Raw genomic sequence first — 24,082 nt, 5'->3', positions numbered from 1 at the left:
TTAGGTTTTTGAGGAACCTCCATACTGGACTCTGTAGTGGTTGTACCGATTTACATTCCCACCAACAGTGGAGGAGGGTTCCCTTCTCTCCACACCCTCTCCAGCATTTGTTGTCGGTGGATTTTTTTATGATGGCCATTCTGGCTGGCTGGATTCACCTCCTCTGGTGTCTCACATCAGTTGAGACAGCACAGGGCCTCTGTGCCTGACTCCCTCCTCTGAGCGTGTTTTCCAGGTTCATCCATGTTGCAGCCTGCGTCAGGACTTCCTTCCTTTTTATGGCTGAGTAATATTCCACTGGGGCATCCCCCACATTTTGCACACCCGTAGTCAGCTCATGGACTTGTGGGCTGTTTCCCTCTTTCGGCCGCTCTGATTGAAACATCTAAGCACCTGTTTTCAGCTCTCTTGTGCATGCACCCAGGAGGAGAGTTGTCCGGTCACGTGGTACCTCTGTGTCTCACTCACGGAGGCACTGCTGGGCTGTATTGGCTGTGACCACACCATTGTGCATCCCCCCGAGCAGCGCAGGAGAAACCGTGTCTCCCGTCCCCGCCACACCTTCCTATGCTGCCCCCTCGCTGACACTTTCTCTTGGCTTTCGCTGCAATGTGCTTTCCTTTCTTGGCGGCAGCTGTGCAGGCGGCGCTTCCCCCGGCAGCATTGAAGTGCAGGGTGGGAGCCCTCCCGCCACCTTTCTGGGGGACTGAGCGTCCAGGCTCCCCGGAGGCTGCCCTTCCCAGTGCTCGTCCCCACGGCGAAGGGCTGTGGGCAGTGCCCTGGGGGCTTCCGGCCAGGGCCAGCCACTTACTGGCCACCTGCCTGGTGACAAGGGTAGGGCAATATGACGAGGAGCTCACAGCCGGGTTCCAGGAGTGTCATCCACTTGTGGCCGGGGGGGAGGAGCGGACCCAGACGGGCTGAGGACAGGGGTCCCCGCAAGGCACTGCCCCACCAGGAGCTGCCTGCCCTGGGCTCACTCTGAACCTGTGTCCTGGGTGTGCCTTTGGCAGCCAGCGTTCTGGGAGGGGGCTTTGGGCTGAACCCCTTGGAGCTCAGCACCCACCCCTCTTTGCAGCCGCTCACCTCAGTGGATTGGACACCCTCCCCTGACCCCTGGCTCCTGGAAGTTTCTCTCTCTGGCTCCCTTTTGCTTCATTTGTTTTAAAAGTGCACGTCCCTGAGCCACATCCCCAGATTCAGGGTCCACAGGGCAGCCCGGGGTCTGCATCTCTTTTTAACTTCTCAGGGTTGGTGTCTGGTCACACCCAGACGAGGACACAGGTGCAAAGTGAACATGCACACTGAGCGTGCGTGTCGCCTGCTGCCCCTCGGGCAGCCCCCACCGGACAGGCTGCAGGGGTCCTCGCTGCGCGGCTCCTTCAGCTGGACACGATGCTGAGGGATGTCCATCTCCGTGGGTGGGGCGGCTCTAGGTCCTTCATCTTGCTTTGCTGTGTCCTTTTTTTTCATTTACAAACATTTCACTTAAAATACACATAACATCCCCTTCATGGACCACAGCCTTGTCACGGTGAAGAGGCTTGCAAAACTCAGTGAAGCTATGAGCCACGCTGTGCAGAGCCACCTGGATGGACAGGTCATACTGAAGAGTTCTGACAAAACGTGGTTCACTGGAGAAGGGAATGGCAAGCCAGTCCAGTGTTCTTGCCTCGAGAACACCATGGACAGAATGAAAAGGCAAAAAGATAGGACACCAGAGGACGAGCTCCCTTGGGTCAGAAGGTATCCAATGTGCTACTGGGAAAAGGCAGAGGGCAATTACTAACAGCTCCAGGAAGAATGAAGTGGCTGGGCCAAAGCAGAAACAACGCTCTGCTGTGGATGTGTCTGGTTGGTGAAGGTAAAAAGTCAGATGCTGTAAAGAACCATATTGCATAGGAATCTGGAATGTTAGGTCCACAGATCAAGGTAAATTGGACGTGGTCAAGCAGGAGATGGCAAGAGCGAATATCAAAATCCTAGGCATTAGTGAACTAAAATGGACAGGAATGGGAGAATTTAATTCAGATGACCATTACATCTACCACTGTGGGCAAGAATCTCCTAGGAGAAATGGAGTAGCCCTCATAGTCAATTAGAGTCTGAAATGCAGCACTTGGAGGCAACCTCAGCAACAACAGAAAGATCTTGGTTCGTTTCCAAGGCAAACCATTCGATGTCACAGTCATCCAAGTCTATGCCCCAACCGCTGATGTCGAAGAAGCTGAAGTTGACTGGTTCTATGAAGACCTACAAGACCTTCTAGAACTAACACTATAAAACGATGTCCTTTTCATCAGAGATTGGAATGCAAAAGTAGGAAGTCGAGAAGGCTGTGTTTTCATTCTGTTGATTGGGTCTTTTGACACATACATGTTTTTAATTCTGAAGTAGCCCGAGTTGCCTATCTGTTGTCTTGTTACCAGTGCTTCTGGGGTCATATCCAAGAAATCACTGCCAGCCGGGCTCCTTCCTTCTAATAGGTGTGCGCGGTCCGTCGTGATCACCACGGTCACAAATGGATGAAGTGAATAGACACTGAGCCTGGCCCGGAAGCTGCTTCCACATGCATCCCTGCACACGTGTGTCTCCCACGCACATGGAAATGATCACCCCCCCCCCAGGCTGACCCCTGTCCCTTCTCTCCCTGCAGCTTCTGCCTGTGTTTGAACAGAGCCTTGAACCCCACCAAGACTCTGGAGGTGGGAGGCCCCCAGGATGGCTGGGAGGGCACACCCTTGCTGATGCCAGCCAGCTCCTCCCTGGGGCCCCTGAAGTTCCAGGACCTGAGTACGAACTGCCAGAGCCCGGGTCTCTGCATTTACCTGGACCCTGAGGAGTCGGAGCGCCTGGGCATGCCGGGCCCCCTGCACTTCCGGTACAAGCAGGCCCGGCTGCAGGCCCTGGAGACCATGGCCAACATCCTGAAGCAGCGGATCGATGTCCTGACGGACAAGCTGCGCCGCTCCGAGGCAATGGACGCACTGGTGGGGCCTGGCCCAGGCCTGCTGCCCTCCAGCTCCAGCACGCCGGCCTGCCCCGGAGCCCTCGTGCCCAATGTGGGCCAAGGGGTGCCTGGGGACTGGGCAGGGCTGCAGGCCAGGCCGCTTCTCTGCACCCCTGGCTTCCTGGACACGGAAACGGTGCGCTGGAGCCCTGGCTGGGAGCGGCTGCAGAGTGCGAGCCCCAGGGCCCGCCACGTCAGCGAGCCCATAGGTAGGGCTACCCCCAGGCCCTGCCGGCAGCCAGGGGACCCCCACTTTCTCCTTGCCCCGGGTCTCTTCCCCTCCCCAGCAATTGTCCCTCTGTGCCTGCTGTTGCCCCCTTGCCTCTGGAGGGGGAGGGGTGGGCCCCAGTCCTGAGGTTGATGTCCTGCCCCCTCCCCACCCCGGCTCTGCAGAGGGGCGAGAACGCAGGACCCCTGTGCCTCCTGCCGTGGGGATGTGGGGGGACCATCTCACTCCCTGCAAAGCGGCAGCCCCTCCCCACCCTGCCAGCCTGTAGGAAGTGAAGTCCCGGTGCTTCTCTCTCGAAAGGTTTCATGGACGATGGACGCTCCGAGCTGGACGGGAGGCTGGCAAGAAACGTGGCTTCTTTCCAGGCCCTCAGCCCCTTCGCAGGGAGGTAAGGCTGGGCGCTGCCCTCAAACGCCCTTGTGCCCCTGGGGTGGACGCAGCCGGGCGGGCAGGGTGACACAGCTCCTGGCCTGTCCCGGGGGAGACGCGGGCCTCGGACGCCTCTGGCTGGGCTGTGCGCAGTGGGCCACGTGGGCCCCCAGTCGCCCAGGCGTTCCCGGGTGGTTGGCAGGCCGGTCGTGTGCGGGGCGTGTGGAGGCAGGGGGCCCTCCATCTAGGTCTCTTGCCAGTGTCAGATCCTCAGGATCACCTGCCTACAAGCCCTTGAACAGGCCTGTCTCCAGCCCTGACCTTCTCTGGGGCCACTTCACGTGGGTCCCTTTTCATCAGTGGTTACGGACGGATGACCGGCCGGGGGCAGGGGCACCGGGGGCCCTCAGCAGCCCCGCTGTCCACCCGGCCAGCCCAGCCCAGGCCCATGAGGCCACCTTAGCAGTCACCGTCCCGGGGACGCTCTGCTGGGCCCAGCCTCACAACCAGGCCCCCCGGCCGTGTGGCTGTGGCCACCCCTGGCCTCTCTGTCCCCCAGCTCATCGCTCCCCCCAGCAGCCAGTGTCGCTGCCCAGTGCCTTCAGCCCTGGGGCCCTTGTCGGCCCCTGGACTTCACTGAGCAGCTGTGCCCCTCTCCTCCTGGAAGGACTGCCCACTCCCACCCCAAGAACCATTCCTTCAGCCCCACTGCCTGGCAGTTCCCGCAGGCGTGGGTCCCTGATCAGCCCTCCTCCCCGGCCAGCAGTGCCCTCCTGACCCCCAGCCCCACTGGCCGCCTTCCCAGTGCTGCCCCAGGAGGGTCTCAGACACCCTGGCCCCGCCCCTCTGTCCTGGGGCAGCCATCCCCCTCCCGCCCCACCGGGCAGCCCCTCGCAGGATGCCTCCTCACCTCGTGCGGCCACAGGTCCTCTGTGACTTCAGGCTCCACGGCTCAGAGCCAAGGGGGAGAGGGGGTTCCAGAGGGGGTCAGGCCAGTGGTGGGGGGGTTCCCAGAGGGCTGGCCAGAGACACGGGGAGGGATCCTCACCACCCGCTTCGCCAGGCATGTCCTGGGCTCGGTGCCCGGTTTGGGGCTTCAGGGGGCAGCCTGGGAGTGCAGTGCTCGTGAACAGAGAGGACAGTGGAGGGTGGAGACTGTGGCCATGGTCAGAGAGCCAGGAATCCAAGTGGGGCGGGGGAGGCCCTCGCACGGGGCGGGGGGTGGTCAGCGCAGATCCCAGGCCTGTGCTGAAAGCACACGCCACCCCCAGCCTGCGTCCTCCCTAGGAGGTGGAGGCTGCCCGTAGCACCCGATTCCCCCAGTGCTGCCTCTCCCCTCCCCTCCCCGGCCCAGCCTCAGTCAGGTTGTGACTTTGTGCGTGTGCTCAGTCGTGTCCAACTCTTTGCGACCCCGTGGGCTGTAGCCCGCCGGGCTCCTCTGTCCGTGGGATTCTCCAGGCAAGAGCACTGGAGTTGGGCTGCCGTGCCCTCCTCCAGAGGGTCTTCCCGACCCAGGATCAAACCCAGGTCTCCTATGTCTCCTGCGTTGGCAGGCGGGTTCCTTGCCACTAGCGCCCCCTGGGAAGCTGGAATGGAATTGTGGCCACCAGTAGGGGTCAGCATTGGGCCAGACTTGGCCGCCTTCAGCCCCTGCCCTTCCCTCCTGCTCCTGTCTAGACCTTGAGAAGGGGAGGGGGGATGGGAGGCTCCAAGGTGGACAGCCTACATCTGTACGTCCCCGCTGCTAGATGGCCAGCAAGGTCCTGTGGGCTCATCAAAGGTCTCAGAGCCGGGGAGCCTGGGCACGTGGCACCCCCCAAGTCATAGAGCCTTCCCACCAGGCGCACGGTGCCCCCTCCCCACCACCTCCTGCAGCCTGCCCAGGCAGGGAGAGACCACAGAGGTGGAAGTCGTTCAGAGCCATGCCCTGGACGGCCCAGCGCCCTTGGAGCCCAGGATCGGGGCCTCCTCAAAGGCCCCTGGCCCAGCCCTGCCTTCTAAACTAGCCACTCACCGCTCCCCGGGGGCTGCTTTGCAGCCGTGCCTCTGCACACCTCCGTCGGTGCCCTGTGAGTCCTAGGCTGTAGGGCACAGCTCCGCTCCCCAGGGCCTGGCCCATCCTGCCGCCTCTCAGGCCTGTTCCTGAGTCGGGGTGGATCTCCTCCACCAAGTCCTTTCCCTGCTGGGACCGCAGTGCTCAGTGGCTGGGTGGGGACAGAGCTTGCTACCAGCATCAGGTGGTGGGGACACTAGGGCTTCCCGTCCTGCCCCTCAACCCCCAACGGAGCGGGGGCCCCTGATGCCCACCGGTCCACCCCCAGCCCGTCTGGAAGGAAGGATGGGAGAGAGTGTGGCCCAGCTGTGTGCCCGCCGTCACCCCACAGGCCTCCCTGAACCTCAGGCACTTCTTTCAGCACCCTGAGGGGTGTGTGCTCATCCCTATTTTACAGATGGGGAAGCTGAGGCTGGCGGAGGAGCAGTGACCTGCTTAGGGGGAGGACAAACCGAGGTTCAGACCCAGGGCTTGGACTCCAGAGCCCGTGGTTTTTCCGCTACACCTCCTCCCTGGCCAGTGGTTCTCAAATTGTTCCTCGGGAGCTCGTTAGAAAATGCAGCGTCTTCCCTCCCATCCCGGCCCTCCTGAGTCTGATATGCTGGGGGTGGGCCCCATGATCAGGTGATTCTGGTGAGAACCACTGCCCTAGAAAAAAAGCTAGACCTGTGGTCAGCAAGCCACAGCCCCCAGGACCCACCAACAGTCTTTGTAAATAAAGTTTTATTGACGCGCAGCCACACTCATCATATTTACACAGCGAGCGTGGCTACTTTCCTGCCACAAAGGCAGAGCTGAGTGGTTTCCGTGGAGACAGAGACCCGGGGGCCCACAGAGCCTGAACACTGATGGTCTGTCTCTCCGCGGGAAATTCTGCAACACGTGATGTAGATAATGGAGGGCGACTGGCTTGGGGACTGATGGCCTTGGAGGACACGGCTCCGTCCTGCCCTTTGCTGATCCCAGGTGGGGGTTACTGCACCCCCCAGGTACTGGGTTGGGAAGGAGGGAGCAAGAGAGTCTGGAAAAGACCCTGCAGCCACCTTGCCCCCCATGCCTCCATGCCCACACATTCCTGGAGCAGCCCCTGTCGCCACTCCCTCTAGGAATCCTCCTCCCCTGACCGTCGGAGCCCGCGGTCAGTACTCCCGCCCCAGCACCGCTGGGGCCGTCCCGGGATCAGCCCCTGGGCCAGCCCCTCGCCTTCGCAGCGTCTCTCGTCTCAGTCCCAGGCCTGCCGCCTCTTGTGGAACAGTCTTCTTATGCCACGTCCCCTGCGGGGTCAGGGGCTAAGCATGGCAGATGCTCCACAAACACCTGTGACTGTGGACCCGGCGGGGCTGGAGGAGGCCGCGTCTCCATGGCCCACAGGCGTGGCCGTGTCTTTAGTCACTCGAGCGGGTCGTGGGTTGGGTTGCAGGAGAGAGAGGCACATACACTGATGAGACGTGAAGTGAGGCGGGCTGTCAGCACCACATGTCCGAGCCCAGCACACGCGTCTGAGCCGCAGGCCCCTAACCCGGGGAAGCTGCCGCCCACCTGTGCTCAGCGGCTCACCCGCCCCACCTGGGCTGCTACCCTCTCAGGAGGGGCCCAGGCCACGCCTTCCTCCTCTTCCCGTGGGCAGACGTGCCAGGCAGCTCGCCCTGATGGAGGGCAGGTCTCTGACTCCAACCAGACCAGTTTGACTCCAGCCTTCTTGGTCGCCCGGCCGGCTGAGGTCCCTCTCCGACCAGGGCGGCAGTGCAGGGCGCAAGAAGACGGTGGTGGAGTTAGAGCTCAGCTGTGGGCCCTGCTCCCCGTGGGCCTGGCGGACAGTGCCCCCTAGCTGATGGCCAGTGGGGCGAAGATGAAGGACATGCCCGTCATGAAGCAGATGAAGGACTGTGCCTGTCACCCCAGAGCAGGCACTTTGAGCGAGCAGACCGAAGACAGGCGAGGGCTTTTGGGCAAAGGACATTCAGACACGGGCCCCAGCCCTGGACAGTAACCGTGGATGCCAGGCGCTCCTGCCAGGAGCTGATCCCCCCGCAGGAGCGAGCACTGAGCCCCAAGTCACTGCTCACAGATCAGGCCCTGCTGAGCCAGGGGATCCTGCGGGGGCAGCCACCCCCTGGGCCTCCGGTCCCAGCCCCAGCCCCTCTTTGGGCCTTAGGTCTCCCTGGACGCTGGGCCTGCAGGAGCCCAGCCTCCTGGCCCTCCCCCAGCCCCCAGCTGTCTCCTGCCTCGAGGGTGTTCACTGCTCACACGGGTGTTTGTGTATCTCCAGCTCACTCGGGGTGCCGGCCACGCCGGACCCCCGCGGCGGCTCCCTGCGGCTGGAAGAGACGCACTCGGCCAGAGGGGCAGGCTTGGTCGCGCCCTGGACCCTCCGGAGCTGTGGTAAGGGTGAGCCTGTGGATAGGCCCTGGGCTGGCTGGTCAGGTGGCCAGGGAGGTCCTCTGGGGACCCCCTCCACTGCCTGATGCTCGGCGAGGCTCTGGGTGTAGAGGTCCTTCCTTATGTGGAGCATACCCACGCGTCGGTATTAAAGCTTTCTGGAGGCTTTCGGGGCGGCCGCTTGCTCTGTGCTCCTGCCACACCTCTGTCCTGACTTGACCCTTGCCCTCATGAGGGTTGAAGGCTTGCTTCATCCACAGCTCTGCTCCTGGGGCCCAGCCTTCTGCCTTCTCTTCTGCCACCAGAGGGTTTTTGTTTCTGGTTACAGCTGAGAGTTGCCCAGAACCCTGCAGCTGGTGCACAGCTGGGGCTGTGGGGGTGGGGCGCCCGCCAGGTACCCTCCTGGGTTCAGGCCTTCGTCCTGGCAGCGTGCAGAGTAGGGCATGAGCCGGCCTGTGGGATGCTCTGCCCAGTGGGGCTCAGAGAGGGGGACAGATGGAGGGCTCTGGCCTGGCGCTGGGGACCAAGCGCTGTTTGGAGAGGTCTGGGATGTGCATCCGTTTTATCCTTTTTCAGTTGGTTTTCTCCAAAATAAGAATAAGACGTGCTCACATCTGTAGGAGAACTGGGCTCCTGCAGGTGCATTCAGAGTGAACCCCGACCCCTGCCCTGCTCAGGAGCAGCCCCAAATAAAACCTCCTTACGGGCCCAGCAGAGTTGCCCGTCTCACAAGGAGGGCGGTGAGGCCTGTGGGGTCCAGTGGCCTGTGAAAGGCCTGGGGGGCAGTTAGCAGTCCCCCAGACCTCCCAGTGCCCGGGGGAGAGGCGGGCAGGAGGAATTTCAGCCTTGCGCTTTGGCGTCCCACCGTCCTGGGCTCAGAGCTGCCACTAGGCAATGGGGGTGTGGAGGACCCCTCATGGATGAGCAGCTTCCCAAGGCGTTACCCGCAGCGGTGCCTCCAAGAAACACCTGCCCCTCCCTGGAAGACAGAGGGCCCCTGAGGCCAGGCTGGGCAAGAGGTGGGGAACAAAGCCCTCTGCGGACCAGGGGTGGGCACGTGTGAGCGCGTAGATACGTGTGTGTGTGTTGGGGGTCCCGGGCCCTCTGAGAAGGAGGGCTCTGTGTCACTCCATCCGGCAGTCAACCTCCCCCCACCGGCCCAAGGTCTGGGAGACCCTCCCAGCCTGGGGAGGGGGCTGCCCAGGAGCTCGCTAGTCTCTTGGCTCACCCTCCCTCTGCTCACTCAGCACCAGCTCGCTGAGGACCTGCCAAGCCTGGCATGGACCGGGCACCAGGCCCTGCCCTCAAGCAGCCTGCCTTTTAGGAGGTGGTGGGCAATCAAAAGATGCCCCAATGACCACTGCAGCTGTCAGATCCTGGGCAACCAATGCCCAAGGGGAGAGTCTGCCCAGAAGTGGGTGGACGCTTCCAGCACCAGTTTCCAGGAAGTGTGGCCCAGTGAGGGGCATGAGCTGTCTGGGTGCCCAGGACGGGCTGGGACCAGGACTTGGGCTCAGATGCCAGCTCTCTGTCCACCCCTCTCCGTCGTCTTGGCCGAGCAGGAACTGGGAGCTGGGGTGCCTCTGACTCGGGCAGCCCTGGCCCCTTGGGACCATCAGCTGTGCCTGGTCTGTCAAACGGGGTCACACTGGGACTCAGGGCCCGAGACAGAAAGCAGTGGGCTGGGCAACAGCAGTGCCCTTGGCCTCCACTCCTGCTGGTCTGCAATGCCAGCTGATTCTGTCCTCTCGGGCTGCACAGCCCATGTGTGCCCTGTACTTGTGTCTGCCCATGCAGGGTGGGCCATGCCCGGGGTGGTGGCAGGGAGGTGGTACAGTGTCTCTGGGGAGAGGCAGACCCACCCAGATCCCATGGGGAGGGCAGACAAGGGCATCCTCCTCTCAACATCCCAAAGGGAAGGGCCGTCCGCTGCTAGTGGAGAGGACGACACGCCTGGACCGTGGAGCACATGTCAACGGTGGGAACGGTGCGAGCTTTCCCATGAGTCACCACTCGAGTGGGTAGCCTGGGTGGGGAGCCAGGGGAGGGCAAAGGAAAACAGATCAGCAGCTCCTTTGTGCCGAGCTACCTCTTCCCCAGGGGTGCCTCTCAGCGGGCAAGGGGCTGGGCCACAGACCTCCCGAGGAAGGAGGGGCCTGGCGCGAGGGTGCCTGGCTGCAGCCCGCCAGGGGGCCCCCGCTCCCCCGCTGTGCCCCCCAAGTAGCAGAGCCGAGGCAGGTGCTCCTCCCCAGCCTGCCCCCTCCCACAAAGACAGCCTCCTGGAGCCTCTGAGGTCTGTGTGGGCAGAGCTGTGGGCCAGGCCCCCATCCCCCACTTGGCTGAACCCCAGCAGGCCAGGTGCCAGGCCAAGTGCCGGGTCTTCCAGAAAAACCCGCTCCTCTCCCAGCTCTGCCTGCAGGCCGCCTTGCTGGGAGGCCAAGAGCCAAGCAGGATCTCGGCAGCCCACCACCAAGCAGCGAGCACAACCCAGAGTACAGGCGCTGTGCACTCCCACCAGACGCCTCCTCCAGGAAGTCTCCCGGATGACACGGGCTGGGTCGGGTGCTCTGCTCGCCCGTCTCAGCGTGCTTGGTGGGAGTGAAACTCACGTGTGTGCCTCTGTCTCTGTGGGCCACGAGAACCTGAGGGTCCGTCTCTCCTTGCAGCCCCGGCTCCTGCCTGGCCAGGTGCTTGGGGAATATTTGCTGAATGCGTGAATGACTTCCTAAAGGCCCCGAGGCCCCCTGGGCCTGTCTGTGTCACACATGGCAGCTCACTGGTGTCACACTGCCTCCAGGCAGGTCCCAAGCTCATGCCCCTGTTCACGGAAGAGGAAGCCAGTGCCCAGAGGGGCATAACCCCCACCACCTGACAGTGAATGGCAGAGCGGGGACTGGGGCCCAGCCTTTCCCACTGGCAGCAGCGCCAGCCCAACAGAACTTTCTGCAGTGACAGAGATGTTCTAAGTTCTGGGCCGTATGATCTGGCGCCCAGCAGCCATGTGTGGCTGTGGGGGCCTCTGGGACACAGCCAGAGCTACTGAAGAGTGAAGTTTTACATGTTTGTTTCCTCTAAGTTTAAACGTGAGCAGCAAGGGAGGCTTGCCAGCGGACAGCAAGGTTCCGGCCCCCAGGCACGGCAGCCTCTCGCCCAGGCAGGGCCCCGTCGGCTTTGTTTTGGTTTGAGGCCGCGGGCCCCCAGCCGCAGTGCGGTAGGGAGAGCTCACCTGGTCCTCATCGTCCCCGTCGCCGTTGGCAACAGTAACAGTTGCCACGTATGTGTTTAATCGTCCTGTTGGAGCCACAAGGCTGCCAGGCGCTCTGGGGTGGCAGGTCGTGCTGGATTCTTGGGGCCACTCCCCAGTGGTCATCAGGAGTTGGGAAGTGAGGCCAGAACCGTCCTCTGCTCAGCAGGGCCAGCTGCTCGGCGGCCCGGGCCGCATCCGTCTCGGGGAACACTTGCTTTCTCCCGGATCGCAGCTCAGAGCTCGGGGACCCACAGCCCGGGGTCTCCCTGGTGACCTGTCGGGGTGCTGGCCTGGCCAGGAATAATCAGGAAAGGTCTGCACCTCTTGGAGCAGCAGCTCTGGGGGCTTTGGCTCTCTGAAGCTTCCAGGCCCCTGGCAGAGGATCTGCAGGAACTCAGTGGAGGACGGGGCACCTTCTTTCCAGCCACAAACAAAAGCAAAGGAGTGGCCCCTTCTCCAGGGAACTGCCAGGCAGCTGGGAGCGTGGGGGAACATGCCAGGCAGCCCCCAAGTGCCGCGCATGTCAGCTGGCCGGAGCCCCCGCCCCTCCCCTGGGCTCCGTGCTGCAGAGAGTCCTCAGCGGCCGTGGAAGCGCCCGGGAGCCGGCTGGCTGCTGTTTACAGCTCTTTGGCCGCTCTAATGTGGGATGCTGAGCTGCTCTGTTCTGGGAAGCAGGGCGCCATCCTCCTCTCTGCACAGTCACTAGGGATGAAGCAGGAGCTCGTCCAAGAGCCACCAGGAGGGCTTGCCGTCCACAGACACGAGGCCTCTCCCCGGTGGGGAGCCCCCATCCTCCGTGCTGCCGGCTCTCACAGGGGTCCTGCCAAGAAGATGGAGGGCAGGGCCAGAGGAAGCGACGCTCGCTGCCCCCGCCTCTGACTACAGTCACCCCCCGCCACCCCAGGCAACCTCCGAAGGGCCAGGCTGGGTCCCTGGGGCCCCCACCGGGAACCAGAAGCCCTCGGCCACCTGGGGAGCCTGAGGTTTCTGAGCCTGCACTCTGGACAGTCTCAGGGAGGCCGCAGGGCTGTGCCCTGTGGCCTAGGTCACCGCACACCCATGGGGCTGCGACCCTTATTAGGGCAGCCACTGGGTATCAGAGCATCTTACCACGGGGTGTCCCCGCAGAGGCGTTCATGGACTAGCGCTTTTTCCAGGGCACCCAGCGAGTGAGTGATGAGCCAAGGCCTGTCTGGCAGCAAGGCCTGTGTTCTTGGCCCCGGCCATGTGTCTGCAGCCTGGGGTCCCTGCTCCCAGGGGAGGGTGGCCGAGGGCAGGCAGGAAGAGCCCCCCAACCCCCGCGGGAGAGGGCAGGGTACGGTAAGGCAGCAACCTGTCTCCTTGCCCCACAGGCTGGGGGCCCTGCCCACCCTCCCTGGACGCGCAGGGAAGGGGTCCTCTCCCAGCGCGTGTCCTGCAGGCCCAGGCCAGGCCAGGCCAGGCCGCCCAGCCACCGCTTCTTGTGGTTTCTGCAGGTCCGCTATCTGATGTCCAGCAGAAGTCGCTGAGCTTCCTGGAGTCCCTGAAGGTGTGTAATCTTTAGGCCGCTTCTGTTTGGGGGTCCACCGGGAGCAGCTTTCACCCCCTGAGGCTGAGTGGCAGGGGCCCCAGAGTTGAGAGGGAGGGAGGGGAGCCTGGAGCAGGAAGGAAGGCCAAGGCCCCGGCCAGGCCGAGGCGGGGAGGCTGCGGGCTGGGGAGCAGGGTGGTGGGCTGCACGGAGTGGTCCTCCCGGGGGGACGCTCTGTAAGGGTCCAGTCCTTGGAGGTGACACTGCCTGCCCTCTGAGGCGGGGGCCTTGCCAGGGAGCGGGGGCAGCAGGCGGGGGCCCCGGGGAGTCCTGAGGCTGCTCCTCTCCTCCCTGCAGCCGGACTGGCGGGAGCAGGGGCAGGCGCTGGCCCTCCTTAGGCGACAGGCGGAGCTGGAGGTCTGGGAGACGCAGAAGGCCCTGGGGGAGCTGCTGTCCAGACCCAGGCTGGAGGTCAGCAGGCCAGCCTGCCCCCTGCGGCCCGGCCCAGCCTAGGAAAGGCTGGTGGGAAGCGTGGGTCGGGTCAGCTTGGGGAAGGGGGCTGTGGGTCCCGCCCGGCCGAGGGCCTCCGAGTGCAGCTGCCCTCAGGGTAGGCCCTTTGCTCTTCCTGGGACCCCGCCTGGTCCACCCTCCACAACACCCGCCTCCTTCCTGTCCTCACAGCAGCTGAGGGAGGAGCACTCGACCCAGGCCAGGCCAGGGGCGGCCTTGGAGCTGGAGCGACCGCAGGTGCGTGTGGATCTGGAGGCGAGGACGTCTCAGAGTGCCGCGGCAGCCAGACCCAGGTGTGGCCTCCTCCCAGCGTACGATGGGGCCGGGTGGGGGTCTTGGGCCACGTGGCTCACAGTCTGCAGCGCTCTCTCACCTGGCAGCTCACAGCCACTCCCAGGCCAAGATGCGGCCGCGCCCTCCCTGGGTCCCCAGGACGGAAAGAAGAGTTGGGCGGATGCGTCAGCTCACGCGGGTGAGTGGTCTCAGAACCGACCCTCCAGCCACCCGGACAGCACAGCTAGTGCCCCGCGTGGGCCCCGAGGGGGCGGCTGGGTCAGGTGCCCAACAGAGGGGCCAGGGAGGGGGTGACCCGCCCATGGCCTCATGGGGCCGGTGGAACTGGGGTTTGAAAGTATTCCAGTGGTCATGCATGGATGTGAGAGCTGGACTCTAAAGACAGCTGAGCGCCAAAGAATGGATGCTTTTGAACAGTGGCGTTGGAGAAGACTCTTGAGAGTCCCTTGGACTGCAAGGAGGTCCAACCAGTCCATCCTAAAGGAAATCAGTCCTGAATATTCACTGGAAAGACTGATGCTGAAGCTCCAATCCTTTGGCCATCTGATGCGAAGAACTGACTCATTGGAAAAGACCCTGATGCTGGGAAAGATTGAAGGCAGGAGGAAAAGGGGATGACAGAGGATGAGATGGTTGGATGCCATCACCAACTCGATGGACATGAGTTTGAGTAAACTCCGAGAGCTGGTGATGGACAGGGAGGCCTGGTGTGCTGCAGTCCATGGGGTCGCAAAAGGTCGGACACGACTGAGGACTCAGCTGAACTGACTGATGCCACAACACACCATCAAGTATCACTGCCTCCTGCTCGTTAGGGCAAGCAGGGAGCCAGGGAGCCAGTTAGCAGACACACCACCCCCACCCACCCAAACTGGGGGGCAGTGAGCCCGGACTACAACAAGAAAGCTTTTGCTTAGATGCCGAGTGAAACAACCCAACAGCGAGGGGCGTGGCCAAGTAAGGAGGTGTGGTGGGCGGGTCGTCCAGCCCTGTCTGTCCTGCTCTGGTCACCTTCAGGGTGACTGTCACCCTCCCGCTGAAATCCTGAATACAGCCCATCTCTGTCCCTTGGGGAACAGGAAAGCCCACACCCTTCCCAGGTCTGCCAGTATGCCCACCTCTGTCCCTCTGAGTGGTCACTCCTTGAGGCCTCTCAGGTGCTGGCCCCGTGCATATCCAGTTGGATACTGGATCCTGTGTTGGCAAACAGAGTTCCCTGTGTACAGGCTGCAGGGACAGCCCAGCACAACCTCTGGGAGTTTGAGCCGTGGCTGAGCTGGTGGCGGCAGACTAACCACGCTCCCTGGTGGCATATGATGGACTTGTTTGCTCCTATGATGGACTTGCGGTTTAATTTCCTCATGGTCAGTTCAGTTCAGTCACTCAGTCGTGTCTGACCCTTTGCAACCCCATGGACTGCAGCATGCCAGACCTCCCTGTCCATCACCAACTCCTGGAGTTTACTCAAACTCACGTCCATCAAGTCAGTGATGCCATCCAACCATCTCATCCTCTATCATCCCCTTCTCCTCCTGCCCCCAATCCCTCCCAGCATCAGAGTCTTTTCCAATGAGTCAACTCTTCGCATGAGGTGGCCAAAGTACTGGAGTTTCAACTTTAGCATCATTCCTTCCAAAGAACACCCAGGACTGATCTCCTTCAGAATGGACTGGTTGGATCTCCTTGCAGTCCAAGGGACTCTCAAGAGTCTTCTCCACTACAGTTCAAAATAATCAATTCTTCAGTGCTCAGCTTTCTTTATAGTCCAACTCTCACATCCATACATGACCGCTGGAAAAACCATAGCCTTGACTAGACGGACCTGAGCCCAAATATGTAGAGATGTGGATCTATCTTGGTGGATGTCCTGTGAGCTCTTGAAAAGAAACCCTGGTGTTGAGAACATCATCATTTGGGATTACCCTGGCCCTTGGTGGACCCACCCCTTTAAAACTCTGCCCTCACGGGACAGCCCTCTGTCCCCAGCGACCCGCGCTGCTCCGCGGCCTGCTGTGTCTGATCCAGCCACTCCTGCGTCCCCACAGCTAGCATCAGACAGTCCAGCCGGTCTGTCCTCTCCATCCTCCCACTTGTAACGAATGTGTGTTTTCCTATTTCAAGTGTGTTTCTTGGAGGCAGCCCGTAGGTGGATCTTGCTCTTTTGTCTTATTATACAATCCAGCAATCTCTGCCTTTCACCTGGAGTGCTTAGCTATTTCCATTGAACAGAATTATCATTACTGTTAGAGTTTTTAAAGATATTTTTTAATGTGGGCCATTTTTTAAAGTCTTTATTGAATTTGTTGCAATATTGTTTTTCCTTTGTTTCTGGAGTTTTGGTCACAAAGGCCTGTGGGAGGGATTGAAACTGCATCCCCTGCATCGGAAGGAAAAGGTTTTTTTGTTGTTTTGTTCCTTTCTCTTTTTTGTTTAGATTTTTTTTTTTTGGAAGGCAAAATCTTAACCACTGGACGGCCAGGGAAGTCTCAATGTTGTTAGCTTTTGAGTCTATCACCGGGCTATTTTCTTTTGTCTCAACTGGCCTTTTCTCCTTTCTTTTTCTGCGTTCTTTTGGGTCAAACAAGTATTTTTCTATCATTCGATTTTCTCTGTTGTTGGCTTCTGAGCTGTAATTGGCTTCAGTGGTTGATCTGGGATTTACAACAGCGCCTCTGGTGTATCTGCACGTGACATTCCACCGGCTCACCCAGAACAGGAGGACCTTACAGCCCTCCATTGCTTCTCTTCTGGACTTTAGGCCACGGTAGTCATGCATTTTACTTTATAACTCCACAATACATTGTTATGTTTGTAAACACTCAAGAAACTTTTAAATTTTATGTATCTATGTATCTACACAGACATACACACGTATGTATACCCGTATGTGTATATATGTGTGTATGTATACATCAGTTCAGTTCAGTCGCTCAGTCGTGTCCAACTCTTTGCGACCCCATGGACTGCAGCACGCCAGGCTTCCCTGTCCATCACCAACTCCTGGAGCTTGGTGAAACTCATGTCCATTGAGTTGGTGATGCCATCCAACCATCTCATCCTCTGTCGTCCCCTTCTCCTCCCGCCTTCACTCTTTCCCAGCATCAGGGTCTTTTCCAATGAGCTGGTTCTTCGCATCAGGTGGCCATAGGATTGGAGTTTCAGCTTCAGTATCAGTCCTTCCAATGAACATTCAGGACTAATTTCTGTATTTTCTTCTCTGATTACATTTATTCTTTGATTAAAGTCTTTTTTAGATAAAGGCAGGTCAGGGACATGACTGGGATTGGGGTGTTTGTGGAGGGAAGAACCATACAGTCCTGCTCCGTTTCATGGCCTCTTGAAGATTCGGCTGAAGCTTTGTGTCTGGGTGGGGAGGGTTGTGCTGTGGTGGTGGTGGTGGTAGATTAAGTTGCCCAGACACCCTAGATTGGTGAAGACTTCCTGTAAAAAAGGTCCCTGGAACCTTATATGACCAGCCATGCCTGTTTTTTGTCCTCAGAGCCTATGCAGGAAGGGAGACCAGCCCAGCGCCCCTCCCAGCTGCCTCCAGCCAGGCTCTGGGAGGAACTCAGGTTCCAGGTACAGAACCCCAGGGAAGGGACTCACAAGTGGGCCCCAGGGGAGGCACTGGCAGGAGGTAGGGGATGCAGTTCTCCGTGCCTGGGGACATCAGGCGTTGAGACCCACCCCTCCTACAGCCTGCACCCAGGGGGACTCTGCTGCAGGTCCTGTGTGAAGGGAGGCTCTCCCTGCCACGGGTACCACCCACCCTTCCAGCCAACATCTGCTCAAGCCCCTTCCTCAGGGCTGGGGTGACAGGTGACATGGTTTGGGGCAGGGCTGGCCCAGGCAGTGCTGACTGCACATGTCAGGGAGGGGCCCAGTCTTTCCTAACCCATCCAGAGCACAAGCACGTGGCCGGCTTGAGTGCAGGGCCAACAGGGCAAGGATCCCACCCTGCCTTCTTCGGGAGCCCCCAGTTGGGAGGAGGACAGTAACGTGTCCCGGGGAAGAGGGGCACGACATGGAGAACACTGGGGCGGCCAGTCCGGGAACGCTCCCTGGAGGCCGCAGCCTCCTCCGGGGGGAGTTGGGTGCTGCTCCCACTCGGAGACACTCAGCGTTGGTGGTGACACGCCCCGGTCGGCCCGCCCCATCGCAGGGGAGCCGGACGAGGCCCCGGAGCGCGGCGCCGGTACCCTTCAGCCGCTTCACGATCCAGATGCTGGAGCAGAGCCTGCGGGAAGAGGACCTGCGCGCGCGGCACCAGGCCGCGCTGCTGCGCCTGCGCGAGAAGGCGCTGGAGGAGAAGACGCGCGCCGAGCTGGCCTGGCTGGAGCATCAGCGAGGGTGAGCGCGTGCGCGCCGCGCAGGGCCCCCGCCCCGCTCCCACTCGGTACCCCAAGGGTAAAGCGCTGCTACCTAGGGTCATGGGCGTTTGGAGAAAGTTTGATGCGACCAAAAGTACCAAAAGGTGAATACAGTGGCTTTGAAACCTCCCCTAGCCCCACATCTGCGAGATCATCTCTGCCCATTTTCCAGGCTGTCTTGGCAGATCTTGTTAAGGGAGATACACAGATAGGTATTTAAACAGCATTTGGAATAGACTGCTACTGCTGCTGCTAAGTCGCTTCAGTCGCGTCGGACTCTGTGCGACCCCACAGACGGCAACCCACAGGCTTCCCTGTCCCTGGGATTCTCCAGGCAAGAACACTGGAGCGGGTTGCCATTTCCTTCTCCAATGCACGAAAGTAAAAAGTGAAAGTGAAGTCGCTCAGTCATGTCCAACTCTTAGCGACCCCATGGACTGAAGCCTACCAGGCTCCTCCATCCATGGATTTTGCAGGCAAGAGTACTGTAGTGGGGTGCCATTGCCTTGGCAATCAGTCCCGAATATTCATTGGGAGGACTGATGCTGAAGCTGAAACTCCAATCCTTTGGCCACCTGATGCGAAGAACCGATTCATTGGAAAATACCCTAATGCTGGGAATGATTGAAGGCGGGAGGAGAAGGGGACAACAGAGGGTGAGATGGTTGGATGGCATCACCGAATCGTTATGGACATGAGTTTGAGCGAACTCCGGGAGTTGGTGATGGACAGGGAGGCCTGGTGTGCTGCACTCCGTGGGGTCGCAAAGAGTCAGACACAACTGAGCGATTGAACTGAACTGAACTGACACGCCGTTGTAACTTGAGTTTTCGTTTAAAAGTCAAGAAGCCCTCTCCCTGTCCCTGCACGAGCGTTACAACACTCAGCGCACCCAGCGCAGAGACAGCAGCCCCCTTAGCCGCCCTCTAACTGGACCTCTGGGGCGTCTCCAGCTCCGTGCCCTGAGTCCTGAACATCCCAGAGAAGAATTCCTTAAGGTGGATTTGTGGAAGTGGAATTCATGTCAATGAGGACGCGTTTTTTACAGCTACTTGTTATTCCCATGTTGGTCTCCGAATAGCTCATTCCAGTTAAGATTACTGGTGGTTTACAGTTGTGCCAGGCTGGGGGTCTTCTATTCCATGATGACTCCCACCTTCCCAAAAGGGCCCTCTGGCTGGGCTGGGGTGCCAGCATGGGAAATACGCTGTCCTCCCTTCCTCCCTCCAGGCCCAAAGGTGGTCCTGAGGGGATGGGAAGAATGAAGTCTGGACTGGGGCCACTGGGCCCCTCGGGGCTCCCCCGCCTGCCCACGCACGGCCATCTCCTCCTGATAGCCCTGCCGTGAGAACCGGGCGTGCCAGGTCCACCTGGATGGCTCGGGCTGGCCAGGACTGTGGTTTTCCACACCCACGGGCAGGCCCCAAGGTCAGCAGTCAGTCCAGTCAAGCCGTCTCCTCTGCCAGGTATCTGAACAGCATTGGCAGCTACGCAGCGCTGGTGGCCTTGGCAGAGAAGCAGCACCAGGCCCTCAGCTACCTTGAGCGGGAGCTGGTAAGGGCGGGCTCCCGGCGGGCGACCCCCAGGGGCTCCTGCTGCTCTCCGGGGGCTGGGAACGCGAGCACCCCACCACAGAACTCCTGGGTGCTTGGCACCCTCCAGGGCTTCTCAGGGCTGCAAGGGGAGCGTTCAGAGCTGGTGGGGGCAGCACGGTGCTCTGACCATTGCAGCCTTTGTACAGTGGCCAGGCCTCTCCAAGCCTCATTAGGGGAGAACTGCAGCCGTGCGTGTTTCAGTGGGGTTGTTGGAGGGCTTGGCCCAGCTAGCATGGACCTCTGACCTCAGAGGGGGCTCGCAGCTTCTCTGAGTGCAGTTTCCTCATCTGGGGTCAGGGGCCACTATGCTGGTGTCCGTTGATTTCGGTCTCCAGACAGCCCTGTGTGGGGTGGGAGCTGGATGAAGAGACTGAGGCCGGGGCTGGCGCTCGTCTTTCCTGGGGTCCCTCAGCTGCGACGGGAGGGTTGGTGGTGGGCTTGACCTCCATCCTGTAGGACCTGTGTGGACCAGGGAGGTGGGGTGGTAGGTGTGGGGCTTCCCAGGCGGAGGGGCAGCAGGAGGAGCCCAGGAGACCGTGAGGAAGGGATGGAAGGGTTCCAGTTATCAAATGAGGCGGGGACCCTGGGGTCCCTTGTTGTGGGTGGAGACGTTGGTGGCCTCTGGGTCGGGGCCCTGCCCACTGGGGCGAGGGACCCAGCCCTGCCGAGCCTTAGTTTCTTCCTCTGACCTGGACAGGCTGTTGCCTCCCCTGGGGGGATGCGGTCCCAGCAAGGTGGTTCTGCCAAAGGGTGGCCATCAGAGACGCAGCAGGAGCCAGGGGACAGTCAGGGATAGAGCCCGGGACCTGGCGAGTGGGAGGGCGGTGGGGGATGGCAGGGGCACAGCCGGCTTGTGCCAGCCTTGCTTGGAGGTGCCCAAGGAATGAGCACCCCAGCTTCCCTCCTGCCTCCTGCCGGAGCCGGCTGATGGCCAAACCCAAGCGACAGGGGAGGCCAAAGTGTGGGGTTGGGAGGACCTCCTGACTGAGCAGGATGAGAAGGACAGGGACATCTGCAGGGGCCAGGGGTCCCCAGTGCCAGAGCTGCCCCGCCCCGTCTCCGGGTGCCAACGTGTGCTCCTCTGGTTCAGAGGGGCATCCGGTACCTGCGGACCCTTCACCTGTCCTCTCACCGAGAGAGGAAGCTGCTCCTGCAGCAGCAGAAGGACATCGTCTCCGTGCAGAGGTCCGCGGCCCTCCTGCAGCAAGAGCTTCAGGACCGGACGTGGCTGCCTCAGGTAGGTGTTCTCACCCAGCCTGGGGGCTTGGCTCATGGCCAGAAACGCTGCTCACTGGCCGCTTCCTGGGCACGTGCAAGTCCTGTGTAAAACACCCGTGATCCAGGGTGGGAAGGGATTCGGAAGGGTCGGGCAGGAGGGGCAGCAGCTGCTACAGGGGCCAACGAGACTTTCCTGGCCTGGGCTGCCTGGCTGGGCCCGGAGGAGGAACCAGACTCCCCGGGGTTGGAAAGTGCTCTGGCCCGGACGTGGGGAGCTTAGTGAGCAGGGTTGGGGCAGTGTGGAGGGGGCTGGTGGGGCTGAGGTGGGGGCGAGGCAGGAAGGAGGGAGAGGCCCAGGCCCCTTGAGAGGCCGGCCCCTCGGGAGCTGAGTGGTGGTGTGTCCTTGCTCCTGCGGCCTGTCCCCACATCACAGGGAGAAGGAAGGCGGTGAGGACAAGCTCAGGCGCCTGTCCCCAGGCCGAGCGTTTCTCCCGCAGGTTGGGGATGGCGACTGTCTCACCGGCGGGCGGCGGAGGGTGGTGGACTGGGTTCTGCAGAGCAGCTGGGGTAGTTTAACAGTCACCCCAGTCATCCCAGGCCAGCCTGCAGGAGAGGGGCCCAGGGCTGCCGCATTCCACAGCCGCCACCTCTGTGGGTTCCAGCCCGGCGACCCGGGCAGCCCCAGGCAAGGGCTCCCCCAGCTCTGGGCCTCTTGTCTGCACCTGTTGGGGGCTGTTAGCAACGGACCGTGGGGCTCCCGTGAGTTGAGGACCCCTGTTTCAGCCAGCCCGCTGCTGCCTCACGGGAGCCGGCTGCCTGCCGAGCCGCTGGCCGCCCTGCCGTGGCGGCTGCTACATGAAGCCGCCTCCTGCTTGTCCTGAGGGGAGATGGACCAGCTCCCTCTGTGCTGTTTCTCTTAGAGTTCCAGCCCCGAAGTCAAGGCCAGGCGGGAGGAGGGCACCGAGACAAGCCCCCAGCAGCTGGAGGGGCCGGCCCAGGGCTCCTCACATGCTTGGCACACGCCTGGCAGCCCCCTCGGCCAGTACCCTCAGAGGAGCGAGAGCCCGCCAGTCCCACAGTGAGTCTTCACGGGCAGCCCTGGCCCTGGCACTTGCCATTAAAAGCCTTGCCTGTTGGGTGGCCGTGGTGTCACAGCTGCTGGGCCCTGCGCACCTGGCCACAGGGAGGAGAGGCGGGGATGCTCGGGGACTGGGAGGGGGGTCCTGCCCCACCAGCTGGCCCACGGGGCTGGCAGCTGAGGCCAGAACCTCCCTGGCCCGCTGGGAGAAGCCTGGCCCTCTGGAAGGAGCGCAGGGATTCCGGCTCATTCCCAGCTGGGCCACTGGCCGGGGCGTGTCCTCCCGCTCGTCTGCTGAATGGGGAAGGGGTGCCACCATCCCCAGGGCTGCGGTGGGGCACAGTGACACAGGGCAGGCGGGCCGACCTGGGTGGCTGGTGTGTGCTTGGGACCCCCTAGCTGCCAGGCACCCCCTTTCGAGGCTGGCATGGGCTGTTCCCCCGGTCAGGGCAGCTTGGCCTTTTCTGAAAGCCTGGATGCGGGGCCACTGGCCTCAGCTTGCAGCCGAAGGCTCCCGGGGCCGAGTTGTCAGGGGCAGGGGCCAGAGTCCTGGCTGTGGGTGGAAGCAGAGTGTCCTGATGACCCCGCACTGGGACCCCTCCTCCTCTTCTGTCTTCATTCAAGTGGCCCTTTAGAGTCCACGAGGCCCCCTTTCCTCCTAGCCAGCTCCCAGCTCCTCCCTCGAGGGCTGGCGGCCCGCGAGGCTCTAACCTCAACGCCTCCCACCCAAAGCCGCAACCTGGGGGTGAGGCTGCAGAGGTGACCCCCAACCCTGGGAAGCAGCTGGCCCCTCAAGAGTGGCCTTCTCAGAACCCCTGCCTGCCCTTGGGGGCGCCTCTGCTGTCCAGTGGCCCCTTCCAGCAGCGGGGCACATTTTCATGCCTCTCCCAGGAAAGGGGGTCATCGCACACTCGGCCCCGGGCCCGAGCTCAACTCTGGGCCCTCTGAGAGCGCTTTTCACGTGCTGATCTATGGTTCACCTGACTCTTGATCGCCCAGCCCAGGAACCTCTGACAGGCCTCCTGGCTGACCGGACCTTCTTGGTACCAGGAATTTGTTTATGGAGCTGGGGCTGGCTGCTCACTCTGAGGGTGGGGGGTGTGTCCTGGAATCGAGTCCTTGCGGGGCACGTGGCTCCTCATCACACCAGTGATGCAAGTCAGAAACCAGAGAAGAGCTGTGTATCTGTGAGAGAGGCTTCAGAGGCCTGGAACCTCCCTGGGAGGTCCCGCCACGTGGAGGGACCGCTTCGTACTTTCGTTCCCTCAAGAGAAGCTCAGCAGAGCGCTGAGCTGCTCAGGGCCAGGGCGCATCCCGGATCCAGGGCCTGTGGGGGCCCTCGATGCCCTGGCTGGGGGCTCCGGGCTGAGACCCAGGTGTACTGGGGAGGGCTGGGAGGGACGGGATGTCTTTAGGGAGGCAGGGGGCGGGGCCTCCCATTCTAGCCAGTTCGGCCAGGTTCTGGGCCGGGCACAGCCCCTCCCCGTCCTTTGCATCCTTGCTCCAGGGTGGGCTGGGCCCTGCATCTGGACACACTGGTACAGACAGGTGCCTGCTACTTCTTGCCCCGCAGGTCAGAGGTCCAGCCCCCCGAGATGTCTCCTGCTTCAAAAGCCGGAGACCCGGTTTCTCGGCTAAGACAGCCCTCTGACCCTGCTCCCCAGCCCACACCCCACCGTGGGTGTCAATCCAGGGGAGGGGGACGCTCAGGGCCGCCCTGGGGGAGCAGCAAGCTGTGCCCAGTCGCAGCGAGTGCCTGGGAAGAAAGGGAACAGAAGGAACTCCCTGCTGCCCCTGAGAGCGGGGGAATGTTCTAGAGCAGGGCTCCCCGTGGGCATGACCTCAAACCCAGACGGGACCGGGAAGCCTGGCAGTCCTGTTCCCTGCCCCCTGCCTTGGGGCTGCGATGGGGGTGCTTTTCCTGCCGTCCGTGTGCCTGGAGCTCAGGTGGGACCCAGGCACGTTGAGTGCTGCTCTCAGGCTGGGGGGTCGGGCTCCACACAGACGTCCTGAGGGAACAGGGGCATAGACAGAGTCTCCCTCCCTGCACGTCCCCCGCCACCCCCAGCAGTGGCCCCGTTTAGGGGTGCAGGTCCTGCTCGAGAAGCTGCCGGGCAGGGAGGGGCCAGGGCCTGTCTTCCTTCACCCGGTGCTGACCGCTTGGCCACTGCACGCAGCTGTCCCCTGGATGTGAGGTGGTGTTGCACTGGTGGAATGTTCTGG

At 61.7% G+C, this 24,082-nt stretch overlaps 1 protein-coding gene across 10 annotated transcripts in view; it reads left to right on the top strand.

Annotated features, from left to right (window-relative positions):
• CCDC187 (coiled-coil domain containing 187) overlaps positions 1-24,082 on the top strand; it is a 52,839-nt gene that overhangs the window by 19,803 nt on the left and 8,954 nt on the right. For 7 of the 10 annotated variants that reach the window (XM_059891887.1, XM_024999633.2, XM_059891886.1 and 4 more), the window contains exons 7-18: positions 2,657-3,219; positions 3,540-3,627; positions 7,931-8,043; positions 12,763-12,815; positions 13,152-13,265; positions 13,476-13,597; positions 13,685-13,776; positions 17,098-17,177; positions 17,761-17,948; positions 19,435-19,522; positions 20,654-20,800; positions 21,702-21,859. In XM_059891887.1, coding sequence (XP_059747870.1) covers positions 2,657-3,219; positions 3,540-3,627; positions 7,931-8,043; positions 12,763-12,815; positions 13,152-13,265; positions 13,476-13,597; positions 13,685-13,776; positions 17,098-17,177; positions 17,761-17,948; positions 19,435-19,522; positions 20,654-20,800; positions 21,702-21,859 — 1,806 coding nt within the window. The remainder of the gene's footprint in view (positions 1-2,656; positions 3,220-3,539; positions 3,628-7,930; positions 8,044-12,762; positions 12,816-13,151; positions 13,266-13,475; positions 13,598-13,684; positions 13,777-17,097; positions 17,178-17,760; positions 17,949-19,434; positions 19,523-20,653; positions 20,801-21,701; positions 21,860-24,082) is intronic. The other 3 variants (XM_059891881.1, XM_059891884.1, XM_059891883.1) reach the window with 3 other exon arrangements.

This window comes from Bos taurus, chromosome 11 (assembly GCF_002263795.3).
Source record: "Bos taurus isolate L1 Dominette 01449 registration number 42190680 breed Hereford chromosome 11, ARS-UCD2.0, whole genome shotgun sequence".
Classification (NCBI taxonomy): Eukaryota; Metazoa; Chordata; class Mammalia; order Artiodactyla; family Bovidae; genus Bos; species Bos taurus.
Note: the sequence above shows the minus strand (reverse complement) of the source record. Positions and strands in the feature narration are given on the sequence as shown.